At 36.4% G+C, this 19,005-nt stretch overlaps 1 protein-coding gene across 2 annotated transcripts in view; it reads left to right on the plus strand.

The window, feature by feature from the left end:
- Positions 1 to 12,809, plus strand: part of LOC141405705 (uncharacterized) — a 48,744-nt gene extending 35,935 nt beyond the window's left edge. For both annotated transcript variants that reach the window (XM_073990358.1, XM_073990357.1), the window contains 4 exons: positions 11,652 to 11,738; positions 11,806 to 11,910; positions 11,985 to 12,119; positions 12,187 to 12,809. In XM_073990358.1, the coding sequence (XP_073846459.1) occupies positions 11,652 to 11,738; positions 11,806 to 11,910; positions 11,985 to 12,119; positions 12,187 to 12,684 (825 nt within the window). In that variant the 3' untranslated portion in view covers positions 12,685 to 12,809. The remainder of the gene's footprint in view (positions 1 to 11,651; positions 11,739 to 11,805; positions 11,911 to 11,984; positions 12,120 to 12,186) is intronic.
- The last annotated feature ends 6,196 nt before the right edge of the window (positions 12,810 to 19,005 follow it).

Raw genomic sequence — 19,005 nt, forward strand, 5'->3', positions numbered from 1 at the left:
ATTCAGCCTGGCTGAATTAAAGTTTTCCTATGGAAAACCTTATTCAGCCTGGCTGAATTAAAGTTTTCCTATGGAAAACCTTATTCAGCCTGGCTGAATTAAAGTTTTCCTATGGAAAACCTTATTCAGCCTGGCTGAATTAAAGTTTTCCTATGGAAAACCTTATTCAGCCTGGCTGAATTAAAGTTTTCCTATGGAAAAACTTAAATTAAAGTTTTCCTATGGAAAACCTTATTCAGCCTGGCTGAATAGGGGTTTTCCATAATTCAGCCAGCCAGTTTTCCTATGGAAAACCTTATTCAGCCTCGCTGAATTATGGAAAACCTTATTCAGCCAGGCTGAAGTTTTCCTATGGAAAACCTTATTCAGCCAGGCTTTCCATTTCTAATTTTTTTCAGTTACCACTGTTTTAAAATTTGTATTCAATAGGCGTATGTTTCGTTTATTTCCAAGATGTCACTTCAATGGTAATGGAACTATGAATGTCGTCTGTCACAAAACAGGTCAGATCATAAATTTGTCAAAATTGTGTAAAAAATTGATAAATTTCAAATGTTTTATTACTGCGGACAATAAAGAAACATATTAAATATGCCAATCACATGCGAAGGTGGAAGAAGAGGAGTGTCACTGCATATTCATAAAAATCTGGGAAAATTTGCAACTTTACTTTATTGTAGACAAAATAACTTTGTATACTGATTTAAAGCATATAGTAATGGAGACTCCGATGATGATGACAATGTTTATGATATTTATTTATTAAAACAATATTTCCCATACAAAAAAGCGAGTTAAGTGAAATATGACTACAGCTGGTGGTAACGATCATATGTAGCCGTAAGGCATTATTTTTACATTATAGTTACTTTACCCGCTTTGTAGTATATATACTGAAGACCCCTTTTAGAGAGAATATAGATTTTCTATTGACAGAACATTGGTCAGATGGCCTATAGGCAATCCTATGAGTTATCGAATTATGGCGAATGATATCTTTGTTGATTTGATATCTTTCGCCAACTTGCGTACGCAGTACCTGATGTAGGGTACATATAAATCACCTACAGGTATCAATTGTTTGTATGCTACGTGATTACGCATTAATCGAGTTAATTAAAAACAATAAAAGAGTGTTAAAAAAGACACATACACACATTCAAATGAAAAGCAACAATTTGCCACATTATACAATTTTAACTGTGAAAAAAATAACAATACTCATCCAACAATTGACTTTTTCCCAGCCAAGTTTCCCATTAATCGAAAGCAAAAAAATCGCATTTAAAGTTACATCAGTATTTGCTTCTCTGCCAATTTGCCTTTAATAAAAACGTAACATTTTGTTTAAAATTTGAATATTTTCAATGCATTTAGATTGGAGCAAAAAAAAAAAACTTGTGTTCGTTTTTGCCCTCAAACAGCTAGCTACCTGATATAATGCTTTCGGAATTTCAATTACCCAGCGTACAAAAAGCGACAATTATTTCGTAGGAGTCTTGTTTAACGACCAATTTGCCTTATTTTCTTCAGCGTTTTTAACAGATTCGTATTGCACAAAAATTACAAATTTAACAAATGTTCAAGGTGACGTCGTCAGTGTTGTGGTTACATAGGCTAAGTGGCAAAGTTTAGCACAATTGACGAGAAATTGTTTATTATTATTGGCTATTTGTAATTATTTATTTCTATCATAGCTCACTTATTTGTTAAAATTGTTTTTAGAATCGCTTGTCGATATAAAGAAGATTTTTTTTATCAAACATAAGTATACGTGTCTTGCAAGATATTTTTAATTTTTATACAGCTTTCTTATCGAATTACATGCATCAAAGATGTACCATGGGTTACGTTCATCCATTATCAGATATTCATTATTCGTGCATGATGCAACAATGAATGCATTTATTCATATTTTTTGGCTTGCATAATATGTGTACATCATCATTATTATTACAGGAGTACCTTAATACAGTTATATACTATTGTCATATTGTCATTATTTAAATAATGAAACGCATATATTACTGGTCAGTCACCACAGTTGTTTTTGTACATTTCATTTATTTGTAAATATAATTTACAACATTCCACTACGAGGTGGGAAATTGTGGTCAGGAAGGGTTAGAAGAGATAATTTGATTGGACCTATGTATTATATACATTTAGTTACATGTCTATTATTTTGACACACATATTAGCATTATTTGATAATTTTCTACAGCAGAGAATTTTGCAAATATATATACATATGGACATTAGGGTTATTACTTTTTTGCAACCTCATATCCCTGTATCATAGTTTAATGAGCTTTTACATAAGATTGGATAAAAAATATTAATTATATAACGATTCGATAAAAAATACCCTCCGCCCAAAATCATTTGAAAACTTTTATTTATCAGCACTTGAAGTCACGGTAAGCAGATTTACATATAACTGAAAACATGCTTTAGAGCCGATATTATCGCTAATTTGTCTCACCATTAATTTGAAAATAAAAACAAGTAAATAGTCGTTAAGTTCGTCCGGGCCCTACTTTTTATACCCTCCACCATCAAATATTCTTAACTAAAATAAAATAATTAGGTTCCTTTCCTGTCCAAAATGTTGAATTCAAATATTTTTCGACCACGGATTACGCAGATGCCTTAATTTTCTAATGTAATCTAAAAAATGTGATCACTCAAGTGATACCGTTATATTGGGGCTATATCAACGTGTTGACCTACATACATATGTTCAAAATTTTTGGTGGAAAAGTTTTGTGACTGCAGGGAACATAAGATGTTAAATTAGGGTAGTTCCGTCAATAAATGTAGCTAAAACCCTCAAAATACCGAAAATTGGGAGGATACTGTTATATGGGGGCTTTACCAAAATATAGACCTGTGTTGACAATTTTCTGGGGAGAAGTTTCATGACTGCAGAGAACACAAATATCAAATTGGGGGTAGTTCAGTCCAAAAGTGTAGACAAAACCGTCAAAATACCGAAAATTGGAAGGTACCTTTACATGTTGTTACCCCTTAGAACCTCAAATGTCAAATTACGGTTAAAAATCGAAGCTAAAACCCTCAAAATATCGGAAATCGGGAGGTACCGTTATATGAGGGCTATACCAAAACATGGTCCTATGTCGACAATTTTCTGTGGAGAAGTTCCGTGACTTCAGGGAACATCAAATATCAAATTAGGTCAAAAAATGCAGGCAAAACCCTAAATATACTGCAAATCGGGAGGTACCATTATATGGGGCTATACCTAAACATGGACCTATGTTGACAGTTTTTGGTGGAGTAATATTGTGACCCCTAAGAACCTTAAATGCCAAATTACAGCTAGTTTGGTTAAAAACTGTAGTTAAACCCTCAAAATACCGAAAATCGTGAGGTATCGTTATAGGGGGGCTATAGCTAAATATGGACCTATTACAGCTACTTCGGTTAAAAATTGTAGCAAAAACTCTCAAAGTACCCAAAATCAAGAGATACCGTTATATGAGGGCTATACCTAAACATGGACATAGGTCGACAAATTTTGGTGGAATAGTGTTATGATTCCGAAGAACCTTAAATGTCAAATTACAGCTAGATCGGTTAAAAATTGTAGATAAAACCATCAAAATGTCTAAAATCGGGAGGTACCGTTATATGGGGGCTATACCATCTTCGAACTTAACCTGCATATGGAAAAAAGATAATCGGGTACAAAAATCCAGCCCCCTAGCTCGATTTTTGAGGACGCTAGAGTGATTACAAAAGACGGACATGTCTAGATCGACTCAGAATTTTATCCTGATCAAGAATATATATACTTTATAGGGTCGCAAATGATTATTTCAATAGGTTACAAACGGAAAAACAAACTTAATATACCCTCCATACTATGGTGGAGGGTATAACAAGTAAGAGAGGGCGATAGTCGGACGGGGCCGACTATGTGAAACCTTACACCACTAACTCTGGGTACTAGTTTTCTAGCCATACCACATAGGTTTCAATCAGGAAATTTTTGGCCAAAACCCTATTTTTGAAGTTTCGAAATTTTAATTTGTTTTTGCACAGAATAATAAAAAACACATCAAGTCATCTGAAAATAATTAGTTTTTGTAAATAACGTTAGTATTCGTTGATTGGCGCAGTACCAAAGTTGACACTTTTTTATGTAAAAATAAAACAGACTTTGTGCTGTAAAATATACAATTTTTGTTGTATTGCGTTGCTGCATAAATATACAGAAGTGAGACCACAGTTACTATGAATCGGGAAGCTGTTAATGAGTACTTTCATAATATTTACAAAAAGAACGATGAAATTTGTAAAATTAGCGTAATAAAATCAATGTTTATATATATATTGAAAATTATTTTTTACATATATTTTTTAAATATATTTAAACTTTTAAAAAAATGTCCAAATTTGTCCACCTCCAAATCGAATTTGGAAGATAGCAGGGGGTCTGTACTAATAAATTCAGAAGTAAAATCGTGCTCAAATTTGCCACAGTTAAAATAAAGTGGATTTTTCTATTTTAAGATGGGAGAATTTTTTGTAAATATCTGTTGTGACTGTACGTAGTATCCAATTAAAATAGAACGGTAATACGCACATCTATCAACCGAGTTCCCTTAAAATTCATATTTGAGGGTTTCAGAGTGTAGAAAACAAGTATGTATATTTTTTTGAAAATAGGTCAATTTTTTGTCGTAGCCCCCACATAAAATTACTGTCCGATTTTAGATATTTGTGGATTTTAGCGACACTTTATGACCGATTCGGCTGAAATTTGGTATTTTGACCTCTTGGAAGATATGAATCCTTCGTACCAAAAATTATTAACATAGGTCAATGTTTTGATTTAGACCCCACAGTTTTTGGTCATTTTGGTCGTTAAAACGTAAGAATTGCTGTTTGTGCACATTTATTATAAATAATAATTAATTTCAATACAAAATGGACGTTGAAATAGTTTTGGCCAGAAAATTTGGATTTGGGACCATTGTGCATACGTACATACATAAGTTGACATACATACATATATGATAACTGGCTGGTTTTAACAGAAAAGGAAAAATCGAATTCGGATTTTTTAGGCGGCAGCCCTATAAAATTATTAGTTTTATTGCAATTGAAGATTACCAAAGTTTGAGCACAATTAGAATATGTTAACACGTCCTACTGGGGCCTCAAAGTTTCAATAGTAATTTGTACGGGGGCAACGGTGAATTGTCACGAAATTGCTTTAATGACCGTGATTATTGTCCAATCGATGGATAGACGAATTTGTAATCCTACAAAAAAAAAAATATTAAAATCGGCTGGATTTTTATATAAGGCTATATTATAGGGCCTAAATTACCTAAAATTGGTCAAATATACTATTGGAGGAATATCAAAATCATTGTAGGATTCGTTTTATAGCCACAGCAATGAATTGGTAAAATTTTCTCATCGATTGGACAATAAATGTGTCCTTATTAAGATCCGACATCGATTTTTTAAAAGCACACTAATGATAACATACATAGAGATATAGCGTAATTACTGGAGACGTTAGATGGTATTTTCCATATTTTATAATTTTTTTTGCTTCTTATAAAAATAAAATTTTTATAAAATATCAAAAGACCTTTGTAATAGCTTTCGGCGATTATTACGAAACCGACTAATACAAAAACGACCAATATTTCGTGGTATTATATTACTTTTGCTCAAAGGGGACCTCTATCATGATTGTGACATTTTGTAGCATGCAAGGTATGTACATGTATTTTCTTATAAACAAGCCAAAACAATAAAGTAAACCATTTACATATATCTTAGACAGTAGTTCAGTTATCTTAACGCTACATTGATGTAATTTGCATCAAGGGAGATTGTCGAAATATGTCCCCCAGAAATTTAAATATGTTCCAAAAATTATACTAACAAGTGAGCCAAGGCTATAGTCGGGTCGGGCCGAGTATGTTATACCCTACACCACTACCCCGTTCATAAGCTTTTGACTGGTAAAATTCAAAATATTAAAATTGGGATAGCTTAACGCCTTTTCTCTGAATGTCTTCATTAATACAGGTAAATTTTGTTGAAACGCATTTAAGTGCATCGTCAGTACAACTAAAATAAAAAAATGGAAAAGTGGGATGTACGCCTACCATCAATAGGCTTCTTTCTCATCGAGACCCCATCAACCGCCAAAATTTCGTGACGTGTGATTACACAAAAAACGGAAAAAGGGATGCATTACCGACTATTGTCATATCTCTGTTGTTTGACCACCTTTGACCACCCTTATAGAAGCGGAGATATTTGCTTTGAAATAAAACGTTGACTTTTTCTCCAAATAAGTTTTTTGCCCATTCCGACCCCTGAATATTATCCGAGCATCAGCAAAATCAATAGGCTTCTTCCTCTGTAGGACCCCCATTCGTGACGATCCGATCAAAATTGCGACCTGCAGCGTGATTACAAAAAAATGGAAAAATGTGATGTATTACCGACTATTGCGATATCTCCGTTATTTGGCCACCTACGCCAACCTACTTTGCATCATTGTTAAGATGGGATTTTCTTTTTTCATAGTCAGACTTTGTTTTTGGAAGGTCCCTAACCCAAGGCTGTGATATTCGTCATTATTATTAAAATCGCAAAAATGAAAACTCGTGTGCTATTAGCTTAACGCCTTTTCTCTGAATGGGATAGCTTAACGCCTTTTCTCTGAATGTCTTCATTAATACAGGTAAATTTTGTTGAAACGCATTTAAGTGCATCGTCAGTACAACTAAAATAAAAAAATGGAAAAGTGGGATGTACGCCTACCATCAATAGGCTTCTTTCTCATCGAGACCCCATCAACCGCCAAAATTTCGTGACGTGTGATTACACAAAAAACGGAAAAAGGGATGCATTACCGACTATTGTCATATCTCTGTTGTTTGACCACCTTTGACCACCCTTATAGAAGCGGAGATATTTGCTTTGAAATAAAACGTTGACTTTTTCTCCAAATAAGTTTTTTGCCCATTCCGACCCCTGAATATTATCCGAGCATCAGCAAAATCAATAGGCTTCTTCCTCTGTAGGACCCCCATTCGTGACGATCCGATCAAAATTGCGACCTGCAGCGTGATTACAAAAAAATGGAAAAATGTGATGTATTACCGACTATTGCGATATCTCCGTTATTTGGCCACCTACGCCAACCTACTTTGCATCATTGTTAAGATGGGATTTTCTTTTTTCATAGTCAGACTTTGTTTTTGGAAGGTCCCTAACCCAAGGCTGTGATATTCGTCATTATTATTAAAATCGCAAAAATGAAAACTCGTGTGCTATTAGCGACTACTGCGATATCTTCGTTGCTTGACCATCTACGACAACCAACGTTACATCGTTGCAAAGGTGATATTTTCATTAGCAGGTTTTGATTTTGATATTCGCTTTGAAATAAAATGTTGACTTTTTCTTCAAATGAGTTTTTTGCCCATTCCGACCCCTGAATATTATCGGACCATCACCAAAATCAATAGGCTTCTTCCCCTCCGGGACCTTCATCAATACCCAAAACTTGACGATCGCATTAAAATTGCGACCTGTAGCGCCAGATCGAATACTCAATTCGTCAGTTATGGTGTTCACCAGTCATTTTGGTTGGTGCAAGGAGTGGATCGATGTGCCATCATTGGGGGTTTTGCTCTTCTGACCTAATACCATGAACTCCCTTTGGAATTTTTTATCCCCCAGACATTATCGGTTGGGATAATGAACTAGGGAGGTACATATATACAAATACTGAAACTCTTTTAAGGGGGGTGTTTCTACTCTCAATGAAACAAAAATACAAATCTTCAGGCAAATCGATTGGAAAATGAAGTAGGTAAAATCAGGAGGGTGACGTAGGGGATGAGAGATACCAAGGAACGGTCCTGTATACAAATACTGAAACTCTTTTGAGGGAGGGGTTTCTACTCTCAATGAAACAAAAAAAAAAAAATCATTAAAAATGATCTTCGCCCTAAAAGGCAAAATTTCAAAAAATAAAAAACAGGCTGAGCCCTGCTGGGATTGGAACCCACGTCCTTGAAAACATATCAAAAAATGTTGTCACGGCGTGTTAGCGTTCAAAGCCAAAACTCATAACTTCAAAGGCAGCGCAAAATAGCGTTTGTCGTGAAGAAAATACATTTCAGCGGCCAAATATGTATAAAACACATTTGCATTTGAAAAAACGAAAAGTTCTAGGACAGAGAAGCTACTACATAGTCGATACGTCCGAAGATCTGCTTTACCACCAGTGAAACCAGATAACGTAATTTGGTGACTATGTGGGTTCGAGTCCTTGGCTTTCCTTTTTCACTTGCAAATAATTTCCGATCATCAAGCTTAACTCTAAACGAGAAAATTAATAAAAAACACAAATCTTCAGGCAAATCGATTGGAAAATAAAGTAGGTAAAATCAGGAGGGTGACGTAGAGGATGAAAGATACCAAGAAACGGTCCTGACCAACTTTCACATGGCAAAGTCCAGGATCTATCTTGGTCCCACTTTCATCTCAAGCGGACACTGACCTCCCTTGGTGTCACCTGGGGAGCTACCTTTAACACCCGTTAAAGGTAGTGAGCAAACATGTGACGCGGGTTCACCATAAGAACGTTAAAAACTTGGGTTTGGGCGTCTCCCCTCCCTAGAAAAACATTATATGAACGAAAGAAAAGAAAAACAAACCCCTCTGAAGTTGATGACCCCCGCAAACGTTTTAAGGGTCATGATCTGCGAATCTGCACCTGGAAGGAAGGCAGATGTACTTGAAAAGTACAAGGCCGACATTACTGTCATACAGGAAATACGATGGATTGGGAAAAGCGTCACAACAACATCTAAAGGTGACGCACTGTATTATAGCTGCCATGCCAAACATGAGTTTGCCTGCGGATTTGTAGTTAGTCGGAAGTTAAAACATCTGGTCTCCAGCTTCATTTCATGGAATGCAGGCTTGCTACGATACGGATAAAAGCAAAAATCTTCAACATGAGCCTTATCTGCGCTCATTCTCCAACCGAAGAGAAAGACGAACGGACCAAAGATATATTCTATGAGCGCTTAGAAGAAACATACGACCAAAGAGTCAAACATCGAACTGATGGCTTTGGTACAGGTACATCCTCCTGTAGAGACCAGCAAAGAAATTTGGTAACTGTTACTGATAGTGTGCTCAGGATATGGAAACAGCATTTTTCCAAACTGTTGTTGTCCAATAGTATCGAAGACGACGAAGATACCACAGATCCAATCCCAGAAGATGGCATTGAATGTATACCGCCCAGCCAAGATGAGGTAATGTCAGCAATAAACCGCCTAAAGAACAATAAGGAGGCAGGAGCCAATGGCTTACCAGTCGAGCTGTTCAAAACAGGAGGCGTTACGCTGATAAGTTGTATGCATCAGCTAGTTAGCACCATGTGGCAGGAAGAACGCGCACCCGACAATTGGAACCTGAGTATCCTGTGTCCCATCTACAAGAAAGGAGACAAGACTGTATGCTCTACTATAGGGGCAAAAATCTTCTCCCTATTGCCTACAAGATAGTGTCAGGGATATTATACGACTTAAGCCTATGGTCAATAAAATAATTTGACCATACCAATGCGGCTTTAGACCTGGCAAGTCCACCATTGACCAGAACTTTCATTCAATATGCATAAATTTTTGGAGAAATAGCTTTTTAGGCACAACAGTGAACTGGTAAAGTTTTTTCATCGACTGGACCATAATTGGGGCATTTAAAGAACTTTTGTGAAAGTGCACCTTTGGTCCCGTATAAATTACTATGGAAACAATGAGCGTTCTGGTGGCAGGGATTAACGTTATTCGATTGCCTTAAAATGTCATATGTAAGGTCATTGTATCAAATGGATAAACACAGTGCTCTTGAAGCAACTTTAAATGGAAGGTGCTTACACCTGGGAATTTTTTGCGGATTCTGAAACTACAATGTTCATAGATGAGAAAAATCAAAAAAAAAAAACAATCGCCGGAGCGCTTTTTAAATATATCGCGATTTAAGTTGACATGTTAAGGGGGTTTTTAGGTTTGCACGATTTTGCTTGGAAACCGCAAGTCCTATCGAAATGGGACTAAAGAAAATGTTGTAGCTATGAAAATTCTGTATATGATTGGCCTTTATAATAATTTCGTAGGTTTTACCGTTATTGAGATATAGAAGTTCTAATAGGGACAATGCGTTGACTGTATCGCTACCTTATAAAACAAGTTCATACATGGTGCGCCTTAACTAACTTTAAGTGAAAACCGCTTACACTTGGGAAGTTTTTTGCGGGTTTTGAAACAGCAATGTTCATAGGTGAGAAAAATCCAAAAACAAGAAAAAATCGCTGGAGGGATTTTTAAATAAATGGCGGTCAAAATACAGATTTTTAGGTTAATTTTAGGTTTCGCGATTTTAGTTGGAAACTGAAAGTCCGATCGAAATAAGGCTAAAAAAATGATATAGCTGTGAAAATTCTCTAAAGATTGACCATTATGATTTGTTCATAGGTTTTACCATTTTTGAGATATATAGATGTTCAGGTCACATTTTTAGGTTTTTTGTTAGGTTTTCACGATTTGCTTGAAAACGGTAAGTCTTATCAAAATGGGACTAGAAAGAATCTTTTAGCTGTGAAAATTATCTACAAGATTTGCTTTCGTATTTTTTACTAGGTTGTGCCATTTTTGAGATATAAAAGTTTAAGTTGCGAAATTGCAGTCATGACATTGTTTTATAAGCAGGCGATGCAGTCAATGCATTGTCCCAATTTGAACTTCTATATCTCAATAACGGTAAAACCTACGAAATTATCATAAAGGTCAATCATGTACAGAATTTTCATAGCTACAAATTTAGTCCCATTTCGATAGGAATTGCGGTTTCCAAGCAAAATCATGCAAATCTGAAAACCATCTAAAAAAGTAAACTTGAATCGTGATTTATTTAAAAAGCAATCCTGTTATTTTTTTTTTTTTTTGTTTTTTGATTTTTCTCATCTATGAACATTGTAGTTTCAGAATCCACAAAAACTTCCCAGGGGTAAGCACCTTCCATTTAAAGTTGCTTCAAGAGCACAGTGTAAAATCAAAAAAAAAAAAAAATGTTTTTTATGTAGCCCTAGTATACATACATAATGTTAGTTCTAACTTCCGAACACCATTATTTTCTCAATTACAACGAAACGCTGAATTTGAAATTTTCAGCTTTATTCCACTGCTGGAAAAAAATGGCTGGAAATTTCGAGCTATTGTTAAAGAGTTTGCACAATATAAAAAGACTCTTCATCCTGATATTATCTTTGACCCCATCATCGGAGTTCATTCTAATTGTGGATGACAAAAGCACGTCTCACTCACTAAGATATTGATAAGCTAATTCCATCCAGTACATTTCGTTGCAAGAAACTTCTGGGTTTATTTAAATGAATTGTCGGATGTAGCAGTGTTGGATGTTATGCCTCTTAATATGGAATTGTGTGGCTTTTACTTGATCAATGTATAGAATAATTTCAAAGAAGAAGTCGATCTAGACTATAATATAATATGATCTTGTGGGTTTTTTTCTAATTCTTTCCATTTTTCTCTATCTCTCTCTTACAGAAAAATCATTTTTATTGTTATGTTACATTTACGATGCACAAACAGACATCAATGCAGCTACGAAAAGATCATCGTGAATGGTTTCAGGTAACTTTGAATTGAATTTCAAAAATGCATGTATTTTGGTTTCAAGTAAAATTTGTCTCTTTTTTAGAACTATCAAAACGAAATCAATGATCGCCTAGGCATTGATAGTTTTCTGGTACAACCCATACAAAGACTGACAAGATATCCACTACTACTATCACAATTTATATCGGTGAGTAAAATATGCCCATATAAATGACATCCATCAATAACTAATCGTATCTTCAATCTCTTTCTTATCCCCAGGAATTCTATAAAAGTGGTATAAATTGTAAACCAGTATTGGTATCGGTGTGTAAATTAGAAACACGCATGCGTAGACTACTGGAAGTAGTTAACCAATCCGAAGAAGTGCTTAACATAGAAGAATTGCCATCAGAGGTATGAGGACGGAAATTACATGATTTCCAATTATTTTTTACCTTAAAAATTTCCTTCTTCATTACAGCTTACCATTGGCCACTTTGGCGCCTTCCGCCGTTCCACAGAATTTGAGGCCTACAGTTGTCGTTCTCGGAAAAAGTTCAAAGCCAAGGTTTTTCTCTTCGACCAGTACTTGCTATGTGTTGAAATACGCAAACGCCGCCTAGCCTACCGCAATCACTATTCGTGGGGTAGCATCGAATTGAAATTGAATTCTTCCAAAAGTGTTTCTCTGCTTATGAAATCTGCCCACGGAGCTGGCTCCAATGGTGGCAGTCCAACACCCACGGCCGCAGCAAATGGTGGTGGTAGTGGTAAAAGTTCCCGCGATAATTCCATTAAAGAGGAATATGAATTCTCAGCTCCCGAAGCCATATCGGTAACGCAATGGTTGCGTTGCGCTCGTAAAATATTTGAAAATGCCCGCATTGAAGAATCACAAAGAGGGAAATTCTCCTTACCCATGGATTTGGTATTGGGTGCCGCTTTTGCCATTTGGTTAATTTGGCATTATTTGTATTAATTTTAATGTTTGGTTTTTGTAATTTTAGTGTTTTATTCTTTACTTTTTTTTTGAAATGTGTCTTAAATTTATATTAAATTATTTTTTGAAATTAAATACTTATTGTGTAAGGATAAAAACAGCAACGGTATATTGAGTTATTTTTGCTTATGAGTGGATGATGTGATTACTATTATCTTTTTGATTTGTTAAAGCAATTTGAAGTCAGAGATTTGTTATTATATAACAGGACGCCAAGGATGGTTGTCGGACAAGGCATATATTGGCCTTTGCTTAAAAAATCGAATGGGTGGTATATCAATGTCAAAGGTCTTTAAAATATTTAAATTTCATAAGGAAAGGTTGCTTCTATGGAACCTTTCTAAACGAAAGGGCGCTTCTTTAGACACTTTCTGAAAGAAAGGGTGCTACTATAGACCCTCTCTGAAAAAGAGTGCTTCTATAGACCCTCTCAGAAAAAGGGTGTTTCTATGGAATCTTTCTGAAAAAAGGGTTCTTCTATGGGACCTTTCTGAAAGAAATGGTGCTTCTATATACCCTCTCTAAAAAAAGGTTCCAACCTTTCTGAAAGAAAGGGTGCTCTTATGGACCCTTTCTGAAAAAAAGTGCTTCCATAGACGCATTCTAAATGAAAGGGTGCTTCTTCAGACACTTTCTGAAAGAAAGGGTGTTTCTATAGACCCTTTCTGGAAAAAGGGTGCTTATATGGAACATTTCTAAACAAAAAAGTGCTTATATAGAACCTTTCTAAACAAAAATGTGCTTCTATATACCCTCCCTGAAAAAAGGGTGCTTGTATGGAACCTTTCTGAAGGAAATGGTGCTCTTATGGATCCTTTCTGAAAAAAGGGTGCTTCTGTGGAACTTTTTTGAAAGAAAGGGTGCTTCTATAGACCCTCTCTGAAAAAGGATGCTTCTATAGACCCTCTCTGGAAAAAGGGTGCTTCTATGGAAACCTTTTGAAGGAAATGGTGCTTCTATATGCCCTCTCTGAAAAAGGGTGCTTGTATGGGACCTTTGTAAAAGAAAGGGTGCTCTTATGAACCCTTTCTGAAAGAAGGGTGCTTCTATGGAACCTTTCTGAAAGAAAGGGTGCTTCTATAGACCCTCCCTGAAAAAAAGGTGCTTCTATGGAACCTTTCTGAAAGAAAGGGTGCTTCTATGGAACCTTTCTGAAAGAAAGGGTGCTACTATAGACCCTCTCTGAAAAAGGGTGCTTCTGTAGACATTCTGTGAAAAAAGGGTGCTTTTATGGAACCTTTCTGAAAGAATGGGTGATTCTATAAACCCTCTCCAAAAAAGGGTACTTTTATAGACCCTCTCCAAAAAAAATGTACTTTTATAGACCCTCTCTGAAAAATAGGTTGCTTCTATAGACCCTCTCTGAAAAAAGGGTGCTTCCATGGAACCTTTCTGTAAGAAAGGATACTTCTATAGACCATCTCTGAAAAAAGGGTGCTCCTATCGAACCTTTCTGAAAGAAAGGGTGCTCTTATAGACCCTTTCTGAAAAAAGGTTGCTTTTACAGATCCTTTCTGAAAGAAAGGTTGCTCTTACAGATCCTTTCTGAAAGAATGGGTGCTCTTATAGACCCTTTCTGAGAGAAAGGGTGTTCTTATAGACCCTTTCTGAAATAAAGGTTGACCTTATAGACCCTTTCTGAATTAAACGGTGCTCTTATAGACCCTTTCTGAAAGAAAGGGTGCTCTTTTAGTCCCTTTCTGATAGTAAGGGTGCTCTTGTAGACCCTTTATGAAAGAAACGGTGCTCTTATAGAACCTTTCTGAAAGAAAGGGTGCTCTTGTAGACCCTTTCTCAAATAAAGGGTGCTCCTATAGACCCTTTCTCAAATAAAGGGTGCTCCTATAGACCCTTTCTGAAAGAAAATGGTGCTCTTATAGGCCCTTTTCTGAAAGGAAGGGTGCTCTTATAGACCCTTTCTGAAAGAAAATGGTGCTCTTATAGGCCCTTTCTGAAAGGAAGGGTGCTCTTATAGACCCTTTCTGAAAGAAAGAATGCTTCTATAGACCCTTTATGAAAGAAAGGGTGCTCCTATCTACCCTTTCTAAAGAAATGGTGCTCTTATATACCCTCACCGAAAGAAAGGGTGCTCTTATAGACCCTTTCTGAAATAAATGGTGCACTTATATACCCTCACTTAAAGAAAGGCTGCTTTTATGGAACCTTTCTGAAAGAATGGGTGATTCTATAAACCCTCTCCAAAAAAGGGTACTTTTATAGACCCTCTCCAAAAAAGGGTACTTTTATAGACCCTCTCCAAAAAAAGTTACTTTTATAGACCCTCTCTGAAAAAAGGGTGCTTCCATGGAACCTTTCTGTAAGAAAGGCTACTTCTATATCCCCTCTCTGAAAAAAGGGTGCTCCTATCGAACCTTTCTGAAAGAAAGAGTGCTCTTATAGACCCTTTTTGAAAGAAAGGGTGCTCCTATAGACCCCTTCTGAAAGAAAGGGTGCTCTTATAGACCCTTTCTGAAAAAAGGTTGCTCTTACAGATCCTTTCTGAAAGAAAGGGTGCTATTTTAGTCCCTTTCTGATAGAAAGGTTGCTCTAGTAGACCCTTTATGAAAGAAAAGGTGCTCTTATAGAACCTTTCTGAAAGAAAGGGTGCTCTAGTAGACCCTTTATGAAAGAAAAGGTGCTCTTATAGAACCTTTCTGAAAGAAAGGGTGCTCCTATAGACCCTTTCTGAATAAAAAGGGTGCTCTTTTAGGCACTTTCTGAATAAAAAGGGTGCTCTTTTAGGCACTTTCTGAATAAAAAGGGTGCTCTTTTAGGCACTTTCTGAAAGGAAGGGTGCTCTTATAGACCCCTTCTTCCTCTCTTATAGACCCTTTCTGAAAGAAAGAGTGCTCTTATAGACCATTTCTGAAAGAAAGGGTGCTCTTATAGACCCTTTCTAAAAGAAAGAATGCTTCTGTAGACCCTTTATGAAAGAAAGGGTGCTCCTATCCTTCTGTAGACCCTTTATGAAAGAAAGAGTGCTCTTATAGACCCTTTTTGAAAGAAAGGGTGCTCTTATAGACCCTTTCTGAAAAAAGGTTGCTCTTACAGATCCTTTCTGAAAGGAAGGTTGCTCTTACCGATCCTTTCTGAAAGAAAGGGTGCTCTTATAGACCCTTCCTAAAAGAAATGGTGTTCTAATATACCCTCACTGAAAGAAAGGGTGCTGTTATAGACCCTTTGTGAAATAAATGGTGCACTTATATACCCTCACTGAAAGAAAAGCTGCTCTTATAGACCCTTTCTGAAATAAAGGGTGCTCTTATAGTCCCATTAGGATTACTGTCAAAAATCGTTTTATCAAGCAAGATGTTATGACCCTGATTACCACTGCTTCCCTCCTGAGTTCTTATACAACAAAAAATATGTGTACATTTTCGTTTACGCTTCTTAGCCGGTTATGCATCATTATGATTTGGCAACAATTCTGATTGCAAAAAATTTCATATAAAATCTTTCAGAGGTTATTTGTTTTCTTCAATTTTGTCCGTTTGTCCTCAAATAAGCTTTGGCTGGATAGTTGATGTCGTTAGAAATGTCCTTTTTATGGCAGCGTGATCATCGCTCATTGCATTGGATTTATTCAAGTGATGCTGATGATGGTGCTGGCGGTGCGGTGGGGTGAAATGTTGCTGGCAGCTTCATTATTATTTATATTCCCAGCTGCACTTCCGTCCAGATTGCATTTATATGAAACGAGTAGCTGATGATGCTTACATATGGTATTTGAAGCGTAAAATAAGCTTCTTGTCGTCTGCTATAGAAAAATCTTGGACAAGGAAATGTGCGTGTGGATGATGCATGTGTATATGAATGTGTGTGTTTGCGAGTGTGTTAGACAAAAATAAACATCCTATCCTAATGGTTGTTCCTTGTTGTTTTCACATACGTATATGTTGGCTGCCAAGGCTTCATATATGCCTTGCAAAGGACTTGACTCCGAAGGACTGACTGCCAAAACGTTAAGTATGAGAAGTTTATATAACATCATTATCTTTACTTGTCTTTATTGTCAAATATTTTCCTATGATAAATTGCCTTCTTCTTAGAATTAGCAGTTAAAATGGCCAAGTCACAGAAGCTGCTTGTTCTCGCTCTTTGCAAAAATTCAACGAAGCAAACGAAAAAGCATCCTCTAAGCCAAGGAAAACAAACAACCGAAAAATACAAAGAAAAAATAATAAAGAAGTGGATGTCCTTTTTGCATACGAAAATGTCTAAACAGCATTTGCATGCATGTGCGGAGCCACACTCACACAAAACATACACTGGAAAGCCACATCCCTGCCCGCTGGGCCTATTTTGTAGAGTAAAGGAGGTAGGGTACGTGGGAATAAAAGGATATTTCACTTTGAGTTCTTTATTTTTGTGCCGAGTTTGTTTATCCCCTTTGTTAGTTACCCGATCCAATATTTTCCTTAAGGCTTTATTATTCAAGAAAATGAAAAGAAAATACACTTGGCCATATTTGTTTTGCTGTTTCTTTTTTGTGGAGTATTAAAATAAATATAAATTTAAACAAAAACAGGACATTACACATATGATAGCGTATGCAATCATCTACATTGTTGCAAATAGCTTCTATGCAATTAGTGTTTGTTTTCCTACCGGCTTTGATTTACAAGAAGTGCTTACCAATTGGCAACAAAATGTGAACATATAAATTTAACGCCTTGCTTCACTGAGCTTTTTACTCACAGCTTTAGAGGAAACCTTAAATTTGAAATGTTTGGATATCAGAAGGGACCTTTTTGCAACATCACTAATATAGTTGTTGTTGTAGCAGCATAGAAACCTACGTAGGAGCATAGGTTTGAAACACCGAAACGCTATGGTTTCGGGTCATTCGGACACGAAAGAACCCGCTGCCGTGGGATTGACCAATATAGTAGGCTCAGGCTATGCATCTTTAGGTCGAATTTTGCTACCAATAAATTCAGTGCCTTTCATTACTCCATGCAGAATCTAGATGGGGAACATCAATAGCAGTTTGCGATTAGTGTGGAGCTTGTGTCGTTTGTCACGAATAAAAATATTCATTTTAGGCATTGCTTCTGCTTTAAAACAAGTAAGAACGGCTTGGCCGAACTTGTTATACCCTTCACCAGGAACTGTATTGAAGTAAATAGGAACAATTATTTTCATTTTCATCGTTTATGAAAGTACTAAGCTCTTCCTTATTCCTTGCAGGAGCAGAATATCTTAACTGATAATAATCCTTTAAGATAGGCAATATCTACAATTTTCGAATCCTCTGGCAAGACACAATATAAAATTACTGCAAATTTGGTTCGAGAAATTTCTGGAGGGAAGTTTTATACCCCCAACGAAGAATAAATACCAAATTGCTGCCATTTCGGTGGGATACTGAGGACACAACCTTCAACATACTGAAAATCGGAAGGTACCTCCCTACTGGGGCTATATAAAGATGTGGACCTATACCGACGAATTTCATGTGGAAAGTTTGATACCCCCAACGAAGACTAAATATCAAATTTCAGCCATTTCGATGTGAGATTGAGGCCACAACCTTCAAAATACCGAAAATCGGGAGGTAACGTTCTATGGGGTCTATGTGAAGGCGTCGACCTGTACCGATTAATTTCAAGTGGAAAGTTTTGTACCCCAACGAAGAATAAATACAAAATTTCAGTCATTTCGATGGGAGATTGAGGCCACAATCTTCAAAATACCGAAAATTGGAAGGTACCGTTTTATGGGGGCTATGTAAAGGTGTGGATCTGTACCGATAAATGTCTGGTGGTAAGTTTTATACTCCCACCGAAGACAAACTGGCAAATTTCAGCCTTTTCGGTGGAATATTGGGGCCACAATCTTTAAAATACTGAAAATCGGGAGGTACCGTTCTATGGGGCTATATAAAGGCGTCGTCCGATATACCCCATTTTCAATACCAAACATCCTTGGAGTGATATAAACTTTTGTAACTATATGTAACACTATATCATTAAAATTGCGAGCTGTATCTTGATTTCAACAGACAGACAGGCGGACGGATGGACTGACGAAAATGGTTGTATCGACTTAGATCGAGCTCACGTTCTCTTCAGTGGGTCACAATTAGATTACGCGCAATATTGTCCAGATGCGTTCCAACTAGTGTCATAGATTGTGTCACATGTTTGGCACTGTTCAGTTTGCAGTTATATCATCAGAAGAAATGGAATATGCCACTTAAAGATTGATCAACACAACTAGTGGCTGATTGTTGCATTAACTTTACACAAAGCACTACAAACTCAGCAACCAAACACTACCTTTAGCAGTATTTTGTGC

This window comes from Musca autumnalis, unplaced genomic scaffold (assembly GCF_047663935.1).
Source record: "Musca autumnalis isolate F117 unplaced genomic scaffold, ASM4766393v1 scaffold_5, whole genome shotgun sequence".
Lineage (NCBI taxonomy): Eukaryota > Metazoa > Arthropoda > Insecta > Diptera > Muscidae > Musca > Musca autumnalis.